This window comes from Tachypleus tridentatus, chromosome 2 (assembly GCF_004210375.1).
Source record: "Tachypleus tridentatus isolate NWPU-2018 chromosome 2, ASM421037v1, whole genome shotgun sequence".
Lineage (NCBI taxonomy): Eukaryota > Metazoa > Arthropoda > Merostomata > Xiphosura > Limulidae > Tachypleus > Tachypleus tridentatus.
In genome coordinates, this window is record NC_134826.1 from 73,400,452 (window position 1) to 73,415,310 (window position 14,859).

At 29.1% G+C, this 14,859-nt stretch overlaps 1 protein-coding gene across 5 annotated transcripts in view; it reads left to right on the forward strand.

The window, feature by feature from the left end:
• Positions 1-14,859, forward strand: part of LOC143244230 (plexin-A2-like) — a 267,253-nt gene that overhangs the window by 225,414 nt on the left and 26,980 nt on the right. For all 5 annotated transcript variants that reach the window (XM_076488517.1, XM_076488519.1, XM_076488518.1 and 2 more), the window contains 12 exons: positions 76-205; positions 2,126-2,288; positions 3,497-3,590; positions 4,580-4,694; positions 5,312-5,443; positions 6,799-6,906; positions 8,589-8,682; positions 8,815-8,993; positions 10,078-10,256; positions 11,992-12,124; positions 12,412-12,548; positions 13,932-14,466. In XM_076488517.1, coding sequence (XP_076344632.1) covers positions 76-205; positions 2,126-2,288; positions 3,497-3,590; positions 4,580-4,694; positions 5,312-5,443; positions 6,799-6,906; positions 8,589-8,682; positions 8,815-8,993; positions 10,078-10,256; positions 11,992-12,124; positions 12,412-12,548; positions 13,932-14,466 — 1,999 coding nt within the window. The remainder of the gene's footprint in view (positions 1-75; positions 206-2,125; positions 2,289-3,496; positions 3,591-4,579; positions 4,695-5,311; positions 5,444-6,798; positions 6,907-8,588; positions 8,683-8,814; positions 8,994-10,077; positions 10,257-11,991; positions 12,125-12,411; positions 12,549-13,931; positions 14,467-14,859) is intronic.

The window sequence follows — 14,859 nt, forward strand, 5'->3', positions numbered from 1 at the left end:
ATTGTATAATATTATCCATTTTTATAATAAATTCTAATGTACCTAAGGCAAACCATGCTTTTGGTTCATCTTTAGGTGTAGTTTAAGAAGTGACTGTGCCCAAGCTGCTGAGGACCCACTTTATTGGTTATCCTACAAGAGTGGTAAATGTACAACCATAACCAAAGTTATTCCTCCTCAAATACAACGAACAACAGCTCGTATTGTACGTATCTTTTAGCTTCAAAACACAGTGCTCTTTCTTGTATGGCAGTAGTTTTGAATATTTCTACTAATTGTAAATCATAAGTTTTCTCCAAATAAAAACAAGCTTGTAATCCCTGGCTCAGTTATTTAATAGAGAAATCCAAATTAGATTTTTTTATAATAGAAATTTAATAAAATATTTTTATTGTGTAATTTAATTATTTCTTCTTAGAATGGTATTTGTACATTTATAAATTGCATTGTATTAACATGGACAAATGAAAATTAATGGTTGCACAGGTTCTTGAAGTTATTGAAAAACTTAGCATCAGAAATCCTGGAAAAATGGATGATTTTAAAGTCATGGTCTTTGAGAAATCTCAACCATGAAACAACCACCTTGATTATGAAAAAATTAAACAAACAATTCAAGTTTAGCTGTCAGATTTAAGTTTCTCTCTGTATTTTATGTCAGCACATTTAATGAACAAAATCACAAAAAATGTAAATTCAATCCCATATAGCATAATTTGAGAATCTTTGAAAATTGAGTACGAGTCATGGAAAGTTCTAGAATATCCTTATTAATCATTATTATGGTATGTTGTTCCAAATCAGGTAAATCATAGTCATGAATATAATAATACAAATATATTCTATAACATACACATGCACCTCATATATAATGTTTATTTTTAATAATACTTGCGACTTGTTTTATTTATTCTTCTAAACTTTACAATTGTTTCATAATTTTTCTGTTATATGTAATGGAAAATGTGAATTTTGACTAGTAGCGTAGTACAGTGTTTTATAGTATTATGTGAAAGAATGAAACCTGCATCCTGTTTATATCAAAAGTTTGTTTAATTGAAATATAATTTCAGTAAAGTTTAAAGAATTAAAGAAGTAAGGCTAAGAAGTAAAATTTATGTTGAATATATTTTATATTGTTTAATTCATTTCTAACAATTGATTTGAGTTATATAAATGTAGATAAATAAATATATACATGTGTGTGTATGTATTTGGAATCAGATTGTTCAAATGATTAACAAGAAATTATTCACACCTGAAAGATGTAGAAAACAAAATAAAACAAATATTTGACTTTCATGTTTATGCACCAACTTGATTTAAAAAAAAAATTTTGTACATGTTAATATATATGTTTAATTGTTGTAACCTATGTATTTTGTGTTATTTCTATATTATTCTGTTTTTTTTTTATCAATAATGCAGTTACCACATTTTATTAGCAGAGGCTTGAAGTGATTGGCCAGACACACATTTTATTACAGTGGCAGACTTTACCATTTTTTTGGTTTTTTATGAATTAATTTTTTTTTTGTTACTACAGTATGCAAATTACTATAGTCATTGCAATTTTGTGCCACTAGGCTTAATGATGTAACCATGATGAAAATTTAGAGTAAAAAGCTGGTTAAGTTAGAAAAAAAAAACCCAATTAGTTATTCATGTAAAATCACTGAATAAAACCATGTGTTATGTAGATCTTTATCTTTTGTGCACCTGTTATCCGTTTACTGCTTTTCACTCTATTAACTGTGCTAATACTTTTTCTGTGAAGGTAAAAACAATAACTTGATAACCTATCATTCACTTTTTTTTTTTTGAAAACGATGTCACTGGTGATAGATGATGTTAACTTAATTGATAGATGAGGACTGTTTTGTGTATTTCATATTAGAACAAATTGTTATTATTGGCAAATCTAAAGAGAAAATGAACTGTAATCTCTTCTTCTTAGATAATGTGCAATAGCTTATGATAGTATTTATATCATGACATTAAATTATATTCAGAATAAATTGGTGCTGGTAGCTTCATATTTTGATGGTTATTTCTAGATTTCACATTTTGCTTAACCAGAAACCAAGTGCAGTATTGTGGAATAACCAATATATGTTTTCATTAGCTGACTTTGGTAATAAATAACTTGCCAGTGCTTGATGGACACTTCCTATGTGCTTTTACTGCATATGGAAAAACTCTGGTTACCAATGCTACCCGTTCTGCTGATGGAATCATCTGTGCCACTCCTCATACAGACTCCTTGCCAACTATTCCTCTCGGTAAAAGTGAGTACCAAATAACATGCTTGAGAATAAGTAACTAGTTGACTGGTCATAACTTATGAAAACTTCTGTCACATCAAAATGCATTTTGTATTATCCAAAGTATTTTTTCAAAAGGTGTGAATGCCAGAGTATAACTGTACCAAATAAAGTGATTTTTTTTTGTAATACATCATTCATTGTCAGATTGCTCAGTTGTCTGATGAGAGATCTTTTATACATAACTCTTAATGTTTCATTTAAGAAAAGGAAGTTAATATTTGTTTTAATTTAAACCATGGAAATCTTTTTTTTTGGTAACATTTCTTATTCTTTTGTGTAATGTGCCATCTGTTCTTCACAGTTTTAATACATAATAATTTGTAACATGAGGTTTATTGAAAAAAATGCTAATTTGTATAAGTAGCCTTAAATGTAAATCTGAAGCATATTTATTTATAATAATTTATTACATCACATACTATGATGTTTTTCTACACAGACCAGCTAGGCCCTGGTCTAAATTGTGAAATTTTATGGGACAGCAAAATTCTGGCAGCATTATTTTTTTTACATACTGAGGTAATAAAAATATGTAGCAAATACAACACTAATAATCAGTTGTTAAGAATAAGATTTGTGAATCATGATCTTTCTTTTCCTGTCATCCCTCACCTCTTTACTATTCCTAGTAAACTATTGTTCTCAACCCTGCTGACTTAAAAAATATTTATACCTCTTGGTTGGGACTATTTCTGGTTCATGCAGTATGGAAGTGGTAATTCTGAAACGGAGTTATGAAAACATTAACATATCATTGATCACATAGTATCTTTACTATTGTCCACATTTCCTCTTGTACCTTAAAATATTCATGTGAAATAATTACTTTTTATGTATTCAATATGTATTTATAAAGACAATTTAATTTTTTTAATGGTAACATACATTTCTTCTCATTGACTGCTAGTTATGTTTATCTGAGCCTAACATGAATAAGCTTTATTTGTTTTTAACATTTGTATATTTTATATGTAAAAGGCTTGTGAATTTTCAATAAGTTATTTTCTAAGATGAGTAAATTCAAAGCATTTATGAAATGAAACTTGTCTTTAAAAGTTTTATGGAAAATAAAATTAACAAAATTGCATATTGTAGCATTTGTAATATTTTAAATACTTAAGTATATACTGTGTTTGGAAGGATGCTTATTTCAACTTCATTGTTTTTAGATCACTTTACTGCCAAGTTATCTGTGAGGATGAAAACAGGCCCAGACTTTGTTGCAACAAGTTTTACTTTTTACGACTGCAGCACTTACAGTTCGTAAGTTGAAATCCAAATCTGTAAAATGGAACAGTTGTCGAAGGTCAATAACGCTTGATAATTTCAATAATTTGTTTGTATTCTGCAGAAAGAAAAGCTGGTATTCAATATATCAGTTTTGATGTCATATCCTACAACTTGATTGTCATTTGGATTATTTATGTGTGCCAAGAAACTATTAAATGTATCCAATACTGAAGAAATGAACTTTAAGACAAATATTATGTTATTATATATCACACATATTTTCAGCTTTGTTCATTTTGTGGGCTTTAAGTTAAATTTTAATAGTGTTTGATTATTCGGTACTTAATTTTGGTTGTATTTACAGAGTTAGTTCTGGCAGTATTTGCTAAGAGCTACAATGGTTGTGTGTTTTTTATTGGAATTGTTCTTTGCTATTGGAAATTATGTTTATTGAACTTACAATAATAAAGGAAACCAAGATCATAATTACATGAAGAATTTATTAGATGTTTAAGAATCTCCAAAGTTTCACTTTCAATAGGCTAGAGGTATGAAACAAACACAGAGGTAGTTACACCAGAAATATGATATAATCTGTAATAAATAACAGTAACAAAAATGAATACAAGAAAAGAATGGGAGAAAATTAATAGTATTTAGTACAAATATAAAAAGTAAGATTTTGTTTGTGTTACATACCCTTTGTATTCTACTGTTCCTCTTTTTTGTATCCAGTTTGCTTACTATTATTTGTTACAGATTATATCATATTTCTGGTGTAATTACTGTTGGTTTGTTTTGCATCTCCAGCTTACTGAGGATACAATTATAAAGATCTTTAAATATCTAATAAATGCTTTATGTAATTATGTTTGTGTTTTTTTTCTTTGTTCTTAAGTTATGTTTTTGGAAAGAAGAATTGATTACTAGTGAACTTATGACGATATCATTTAATGCCAGAATAAGTAACTTTAGCTTTTGTGGTATTCATAAGTGTAACAACCAAGTCTATATTAAAACAGATGCACCAAGTGTGTCTCCAGTCATTTCCCTTGTGACTGGTGTGTCGGAGGTCATCGATGTACTCATGACACAGGAGAGAACTGCCGCAACGACATTTTAATCACTGGAATAGAGGTATGTTGAAGAGAGTTTTAGGTTTACAAGTTTTAATACTTGCTTAGCTTTACTAGAAATATAGTGCCTGCAATAATGATGTCAGATATAGAAATAAGTCGAGACAGACATTTCTGAGTTACTCTGAATATTTCACAGGTGTACATGTTTGGCAAACTAGTAATGATAACTGAATAAAAATTTTTATTTAGTTAAAGGATGTTAATTGATCTGTATTAAACACTACTTGTTTTTATTAACCTGTTATTATTTTGAGGGCAAACAAGCAAATTGATAATGAAGTAGCAGATTCATTTGATGAAAGAACACAATTTAATTTTAAATTTCAAAGTTTTCCTGTATATATTCATGCCTCCTAGTGGCTCAATAGCAAGTATGAGAGCTGAATTTCTATAAACCAACTTTTGATATAGCAGAGACAGCCCATTGTGTAGCTTTGTGCTTAATAACAAACAGATAGACTTGTATCCATATTTAGAAACACATGTAATTCATATTCTCTGTAATTAAGAAACTGTGAAGTAAGAGTAGGAGATTATAGAGAAAATTAAATGTTAGTTACATGAAAGTTTCTTTGTTAGATCAATTAATTAGTAAGAATTTCTCTTCCTTAATAGAGTATTGGTCCTAGCATTAGATCAGGACCTGGATTTTGTCCTATGATTAATGTTACGGCTGGAAGTTCCACTGAAATTCTTGTTCCTATGGGTATTAGAAAGGCCATCCAGGCAAGAGTAGAGAATACACAGGTGAAGCTTTGCTCTTGGGAAAATAATGTTATTTTTAAGTAATTAATTTATCCTTGAAAGAATATGGTGTAGGCGATCAAACTTATATATACATAATACATATTTATGTTGTTGTTGTCTTATTATTTTGTATTGAAACTTTTACATTTTCCCAATAAAAGTTTCAAACTTTGCTTAAAAAGAAAGATAAAAAGATTTTACAGATGGAGAAAAGGAATAAGTCAATTAATTATTTGAGGAGCAGCTGTTTTTCACAATAATGAGTACTGTGTAATTATGAGAAAAACATTTCCCATTTAAAATGGTTATTTTAAATTTTGCAGTATAACATGGTTTTGAAACATTCTTTATTATTTTTTTACTGCAGAAGTTTTCCCACTCTGACATTGCTTTTATTTTTATTTTTTTGCAATACCAGATTAATGGCTTCACTAGAGTGATTGTTAATTTACGGGTATAGCAAGGACCTGTGTATACAGTTCAGAGTGGGTGATTTTTACAGTAACTTTGTTTAGGAATAGACTCAATAGCCTGATTAACAATGATGAAAACTTGTGAAACATTCTCTGTAACGATTGTTTGAAACATTCTGTATTGTGTTAGAACTTTTCAGAACAAAATTAGTCATTTTTTTAATGTATTTCCTGTGAAATTTAGTTATCTTGGGACAAGTAGTTTTTAAGGTTACAATAATCATTTTAAATTTAGGATTTTTCTTCATAATTACCTTATGAGAAAAAAAAAGGCAGTCATAATTTGCCTCTGGAAAGAAACTGTTATGCAAATGTTTATTTCTAATTTGTGAAAAGTAGAAATTATCTCCTTATCTGAGCTGAAAACAGCATCCTTTCTTCAAGTACAATATTAATTTTGTTTTACTTTGTTAAAACCAGCATTGCTTGACAAGCTGCCATAACTAAAACATTAAAAATAAGAGATAATGTATTAGACTTCTGTGTAATTGTCTTCTTTTTATCTTGATGCATTTGTTAAATTTCAGAATTTGTGTAGTTGAATTTAGAAATGGATGACTTACCAATATTAAATTTTTGAGCATGTTGACATCCAATTCATCAGTATTGAATTACTTAAAAATATATTACACTTTAGTATTTGTTGCTTTATTACAGAAAAAAATAAATATTTTCATGGCTTAAATGTATCTTTGGAAATTACTCACTTACTATTGTGTTGTAATTACCTGAAAATACTTCATACTTCAGTATTTTGTTGTTTTCTTATGAGAAATCCCAACACTTAGGATGGAACCACAATCCTTTCCTAGTCATTATTATTGTTATTTTATGCTGGAAAGTTGTGTTTTTGCTCTAGAAACATTCATCTGTGTTCTGCAGCTTTTTCTTCCATCTACAAGGTTTGTTTGTCAGTTTAATATTGAAGGGCGAGTCAAACAAGTGAGTGCTCAACTTTTGTCAGACACTATCTACTGTGGCGAGTTGAATGTAAGTGTTTAATGCTGAAAGCACATTTATGTTTTACATTAACAAATGTTTGTGTTATGGGAAAAGTATTCTAGAGTACTTGTGTTACAAGAAGTAAATTAAGGGATAACATAAAGGAGCACTGTTGTTACAGGGATAATGTGATGAAATATGAGACTGGTTTTGTGAGTTTTTATCTAATTTTTCATTCAACTAAAATTATTTCTTAATAAATATTACAAATCTGCAATGGAAAGCTATTCTTGAAAATACACTATGAAAAAAAGAGCTTTCACCTTGTTGAAATACACTGATGCAGAATGTTTTTTTAAGTCTATGATTTTATGTTAATAATATGATTTATTATGTTTCCTACTTATATCAAAAAGTTTCTAAAGGATTAAGTAAAACAAAAACTTTTACTAATATGTTCTGGTACGTTAGACTGTTCAGTTAAAAATCCTTGTTTTTTATTACAAGACTTTCTTTTGTTTAATTAAGGTTGACATCATTTTGCTGTGATCATGAAAAAAATCTCATTTATGGACCTCATTTTGCTTACATTGCAGAATTTTTTTTTGTTTTCATTTAATAAGAAGTGTTCATTTATAGATCATTTGATTAATAATACCACATGCCACATGTTAAAAGTTTTTTAATGACCTTTTGCAAGATATAATTTATAAATAAACGTTACATATCTGGATTTATACATAATATAAACTATTTTAATTAAATTACAGTAAAGAATAGGAATGCTTTTCTCCAGTGTTTACATAAGCACAGAGATCAACAAAAACAGTATTTGTGGTGCCATCTAGTGTGCTACTGTGGCGCATGATAACATGCAAAAATAAATTTGGGCAAATGATTAAAAATACAGTGAGACATAGTTTGCTTGAATTAACTCAGGCAAATATTTTTTAAACTGGGAGGATGCCTGAATTATGTCAGGCAAATTTTGGAAGGGGTTGAAAAAGATGGAGACGTTTCCGTTTCTTAAAAGTAAAAAAAACAAACAAACAAAAAAGAACACAAACAACAAAATCAATGAAAGACAAATTCTTTTAGTTGTTTTGTTCACCTTGGAGTTTAATATAGGCTTAGATAACACTGTATTCACCATCTCTGATAAATAGTTTGTGTTTCATTGTGTCAGAAAATGTTAGTTTTGTTTTTTAATCCCAATATAATATTTAAATAAATTTGAGTCACAGCTTCTTAAGCTTTCTGTGATTCAACTTCTATTGAATTGGTTTTACAGCATCTGATACTGTCGTAATTAAAGAAACTGATCACCACACAGTTCACTCTTTATCTCATTTGTTCTCAGAGCAACCTAGAAAAATTTCAGAAGCAGATCTTACTTAGAATATAAAACTTACATTTACACTTTCACATCTCACTAATTAATTTTTTATATGCTTAAACTATAGGATTGATCACCTTTTAAGGAAATGCTATTGTTTTATTTTAAAGTTAATTTAACAACATTATCTAAATTAACTTATCTTAAATACTATTATAATGTAGTCTAGAAGATTCTGATTTATTAATAAGTTTAACACTATGCATTGATACAATATTATTATTATTTTTAATATATATTTATAATTTAAATAGAATATTCAACTAAAGATACATAAAAGTTGTTTTGTGTAAGTTGTCTCCTCATTTTGTTTCATGATATTTTTCTGTCATAGTTCACCTATAGCACACAAGCTCCTAACGTGTCAGCAACATTTGCTGTCATTTGGGAAGGTAACAAACCTCTGGACAACCCAGAAAACATACATGGTGAGTGTTAATTTTATCAAACCATTTACTTTACAATGCTATATGATAAATTAATACCAGGCTGGTAGCAAAATGTTTCACACAATTTCTTGTCAATATGTCATTTTAATTAAAGGTTTCTATGTCTTTTAGCACTGGTGTACCAATGTCAAGGAATGGCTAATAATTGTGGAATATGTTTGGAGCTTCCTGAAAAATATCGATGTGGTTGGTGCCAGAAGACTGAATCTTGTCAGGTGAAAGAGAAGTGTGAAGGAAACACATTGTGGTTAGACAGGAATCAGTCATGTCCCAATCCACAAATTCACTTTGTAAGTTGACTGATTTTATTACTGTTCACAACTAACTTTGTATGACCATTTCTGTTAAAACACAAATGTTTCTCCTTCCTTTACCACATTCAAAAGCTGCCAGTGTGAAGTGTTTTGGAGGTTCCAAACTGCACACAGACAGCATTATATACGATAGTAAACATTATAGAATAGTGATTATACAGTAATCTTGTATCCCATGGACACATTGTTTTATTAACAATCATCATGAATTCTGTGATGATTGTTAATTGTCTTGATAAACAAGGTAATTTTTATTTAGGATCACTTGGCCATTTCTTAAGATAGATAAAAAAAATCCTGTTTTTCGAAAATAGAAATGGTTTGAACACTTTTTCTCTATTTTGTATTATTTAAAATAGGGAAGGTATAAGTGATCTAGGATACATAAGGACTGCTTTCTGGATTTTTGAAAATTTTTTTTGTGCAAAGTTTCTAAAATCTGCATAATCAAAGTTTGCCTAATGGGTATTGTTCTTAGGTTACACGTGTTTCAGCAGCTACTTATGGAAACACTTATATGTATAAAGAAACATAATTCTGAAGTTAAACTAATGCAAAAATTGCTTCTAATATTGTAAATCAGACTTGCACAGACAAATGCTAAGACAGATATAATCTGACAGTATTGAAATGATTAAAACAGAATGGATGGAACTTAGCATAAAATATTGAAATATTAACATCTATGACTGTTGACAACTTTCTGGTTTTATTGTATGTTTGTAATGAATATCAGCTGTACATTTGTCTGAAAAGTGTAACTGGTGAATCATGAGCATTAAACTTATTTAAATACATTAATATAAAGCATGTATTGTTAGTAATTTTTAAAATTTTTTGTTTTTAATGATTAAAACTATGAAATTTAATTTTTGTCCTGTCTTAACATTAACTGTCACAGAAAAAGGATAAAACTAAAATGTTTACATAAATGAAGTGTGCTATTTTTTAGAAAAACTCATTAATGTTGGATCATTGCTTATGTTATGTTTTTGTACAGAACTGTTTCGTAATTTAAACTTTGAGAGACATGATTTTTTTTATGTGTTTAAATTTATAGTTCACCCCCACTTCTGGACCTATAGAAGGTGGTACCAACATCACAATTTATGGGATCAACCTGGGGAGAATTTTTGAAGACATAGTCAATGGTGTTACCGTCAAAATATCTGATAGCAAACACGGTCGAATTGACATTCCCTGCAAACCATTTCGTGAGCTGTATGTGAAAACCACAAGGTCAGATATCTGTCTTATACTCCAGGCATGTATACGTAGATCACATTACATAACCTATTTTAAAAGAATTTACAGATAGTGAATTGTGTTGAAGTATGTGTCACTTTATAACAGTTGCAGTTGCTTTTGACATAATCTGTTTATCTTAGATAAAATTCTTATAAAAAATGCACTACCTTAGAAAATACTTAATTATGGCTATTATTTTCTACATCATAATATTTTCTGTTTGTTTGTTAGGTTTGATTTGTTTGGTATTTTGCACAAAGCTACTTCTGCCTAATTTAGCAGAGGGATGGTGGGTAGTCATTACCATCCACTGCCTACTCTTGGGCTACTCTTTTCTCAATGAATAGTGGGATTGATCATCACATTATAATGTTCCCATGGCTGAAAGGGTGAGCATGTTTGGCGTGATGGGGCTTCAAACCCGTGACCCTCAGATTGCAAGTTGACTGCCCTTCCCACCTAGGCATGCCAGGCTAATTAGTTAAACATAAGTATGTTATAGTATCATTACAATTTGTATGTCAGCTATTATGTTTTCAGAGATTTCTTACAGATATAATATTACTGGTATATAAGCCCATCCAACATGATGGGTAACTACTATTGAATGATTAATAAAAATTATATAATTTAACTAAAATTAATTTGCTGTTCCTCTACAGTATCCTTCACTTACTTCACAGCTGATTACCATGTATTTAGCAAAAACTACGCAGAAAAACAAAATGTTATCATGAACAAAAATACCTGTACATTTGGAAAAAACTAGTTAAATAGAAAAAATAGCTAAATAGAACTAATGTGTATAGGTTAGGAATTAGAAAACTTAGTGCAGACATTCAGAAACAAAACACTTAAATAGAACTCTTGTGCCTTTTTACTGTATTCATTAGAAAACTTAGTGCAAACATAGAACTCTTGTGTCTTTTTACTGAATTCATTAGAAAACTTAGTGCAAACATAGAACTCTTGTGTCTTTTTACTGTATTCATTAGAAAACTTAGTGCAAACATAGAACTCTTGTGTCTTTTTACTGTATTCATTAGAAAACTTAGTGCAAACATAGAACTCTTGTGTCTTTTTACTGTATTCATTAGAAAACTTAGTGCAAACATGGAACTCTTGTGTCTTTTTACTGTATTCATTAGCAAACTTAGTGCAACATAGAACTCTTGTGTCTTTTTACTGTATTCATTAGAAAACTTACTGCAAACATAGAACTCTTGTCTTTTTACTGTATTCATTAGCAAACTTAGTGCAAACATGGAACTCTTGTGTCTTTTTACTGTATTCATTAGCAAACTTAGTGCAAACATAGAACTCTTGTGTCTTTTTACTGTATTCATTATAAAACTTAGTATAGACATTCAGACACAAATTTTCAACTGTACAGAGAGAATTAATCTTTTATAGTTAGTTATTCTACCATCTTTAACCAATAGAATATTGGTTTTCTTCTTAATTCTTTTGCAAATTTCATCAGAAAATATTCCTGAATACTACACGTGTAATTTGCATTATGAGTCAATACTGTTTATTAAGTCACATTTTATCTAATAAAATGTAACTGTTTCCAACTATGGATGTTGTTGTACTGTAGAAGGGTTGATAAGCCTAGACAATCTTTTATGCTATTCTGTTAATGATGTTTTTATAATAATTATTTTTTGTGGTTTTAATTGCTACCCTCAAAAGTATGAAATGTTGACAGTTTTGTTTATTGTAGGATTGTCTGCAAAGTGGGTAGCCCTCAAGATAGAACTTCCTACTCATCAAACATTGTGTCCATCTTGGGTCCTGTTGTTGTTAAAGTGTCGAATGACTATTCTGCAACATCAGCTAGGAATTATGAATTTGTAGTAAGTTGGTTTAACACAAAATTTATTATTTCACTCACATATGATTGAATTTTTATACAGTGTGTAGGTCATGTCTTCTGAACAAAAAACAATAATAATATGCATAGTTTTTAGTTTATTGTATAGCAAAGAAAGAATTTTTTAAATTATTGGGGTAGGTACCAGATATTTTTGTCTGGGTATGAATTTTATATGTTATATTTGATGTTATATAAAACATCAAAGATGTGTATCTTTTGTTCCAAAAAAAAAAAACGTTTAAGCAAAGTACTCCATTTCATTTGTAGAATCCAGAAATTAAGTCTATCAGTCCTAGTAAAGGACCCAAGTCAGGTGGTACCCGTTTGAGAATCTGGGGAATCCATATGAATGCAGGCAGTACTGCAGAAGCTACTATCGGTCCCCTTAAGTGTGAAATCATGAAGTAAGTTTTTAAAATGTCTGTTAGTGTCACCACCTTCAGTGTGAAATTGTAAAGTGAGTTGTCCAAATTCTACAAAGTAACTGCACTGTAGTTACTGTTTAGATATCAACATATGGCTTTTTGTGGTAGTATAGCAACCTTAGATGTAATATAGGGCAAAAACAGTTTTGATTTATTTTATTTTCAGAAACTAGTGAAAAGTGAAACATAGGTTTAATGTGTGTTCATTTTATAGTTAAAGTGTATCACATATGAAGTGTAGTCATATAACGTGTGTAAATTTTATGGTTAAAATGTATTGCATATGAAATATAATCGTATAATTTGTGTTAATTTTATAGTTAAAATGTATTACACGTGAAATGTAGTCATATAATATGTTAATTTTATATTTAAAATGGTATTACATATGAAATGTAGTCATATAATTTGTGTTAATTTTATAGTTAAAATGTATTACATATGAAATGTAGTCATATGATGTGTGTGTAAATTTTATGGCTAAAATGTATTACATATGAAATGTATTCATATAATTTGTGTTAATTTTATAGTTAAAGTGTATTACATATGAAATATAATTACATTACTTGTGTTAATTTTAGAGTTAAAATGTATTACATATGATATGTAGTCTTAATATGTGTGAAAATGTATTAAATATGAAATATAATCGTATAATGTGTGTTAATTTTGTAGTTAAAATGTATTACGTATGAAATATAATTGTATAATGTGTGTTAAATATAATTGTATAATGTGTGTTAAATATAATTGTATAATGTGTGTTAAATATAATTGTATAATGTGTGTTTCATATTAGAATTTGAAACTTTACAACAAAGGTTTAAATTAGAGTAATTTAATTTTTTTAACTATAATTACATTTAATAGATTTTGTCATTTAATATAACTGTCTGGTTCACATAATAATAGATAGACAAACAAGAATTTAAGGGCATAAGGAAAAGTTTTATTGATTGTGGAACATATTAGGTGTTTTGACAGAATGTTGGTCTGTCTTCTTCAGGTATCATCAACAGTAAACAATCCAAGGTTTGTATATTGTAACAATGACAATAGGGATTAAATCTGACAGAAATGGTGTCAGCAAGTGAAGGACATAGGCAGAGGTCACACTGTTGCTGTGACCATTATGACAGCCCTTAGATTACTTAGTACAAATCATACTTGAAGAAGAAAGACCAATGTTATATCAAAACACCTAGTATGTTCCACAATTAATAAAACTTTTCTTTATGCTCACAAATCATTGTTTGCCTATCTGTTATTATATTAATATAATGTGCTTCCTTACTCACATATTTGATAGATAGTAAAGTTTAATTTTGATAAAACAGACTTTTTTTTTACTCCTTCAAGTCGGACAAAAAACTCTGTTGATTGTATCACCCCAGCATCGGACAAAATTGGGCAAAAGAAAGTAAGAGTGAAATTTGACAAAGGATTACGCAGTTTTGATGACTACCAGTTTTTGTACGTAAATGATCCTAGGGTGAGTAATGTAGAAGCAAGATCTACACGACAGAAAGGTCCTCGAGGTATCCCCAGCGGGGGGATTACCATTAATGTTAAAGGAAGTTATCTGAACACTATCCAAGAACCACAGATCTATGTGGAAATTAATGGGGAACTGTATACTGGTCATTGTGTAGCATTATCAGCCAAGAGTATGAAATGTAAGAGTCCAGTAGTTCCTATTGGTCAGTCAACTTTTACCAAAAGTGAACCTCAGGAATATCATTATGGCTTTTTGATGGATAATGTGGATTCGTTGAAAAATCTTAGTTACCATCCAAATTTTGACAAATTCAAGTTGTTTCCTGATCCAATTTATGAAAAATTTTCAGAGAAGGACAATATAAAGTACTACAAGAGTGATTACTTAACTATTAATGTAAGTTTGTAACAAATTCTGTTTGTTCTACTTTCTAAAGTATTGTTACTCTATTTTGTAGAAATAAAATGACTACTTATTTAGGCTGGAATAAGTAGTGAGAAGTCAAACAAAATAAAACAGTTTTTATTAAATAAAAAATTATAAAAACTGCTATATTAGGCATATATTTGGAAGATTTAGAGTGCAGAAAATTTTGTGTTCCTACTGACTTTGAAAGTTTCTGTTTATTTGTTCAGATGTTTATAGGAAATGCCTACAATTCTCAAAAAAGTATAAAATATGGAACTTATTTGAAAGTCTATGGGCCAGGCAATCTAGAAAGTAATGTGATAAAGTTAAACAAACTCAGGGAAACTTACTATTAAACTATTATATAGATTGTAGTTTTAG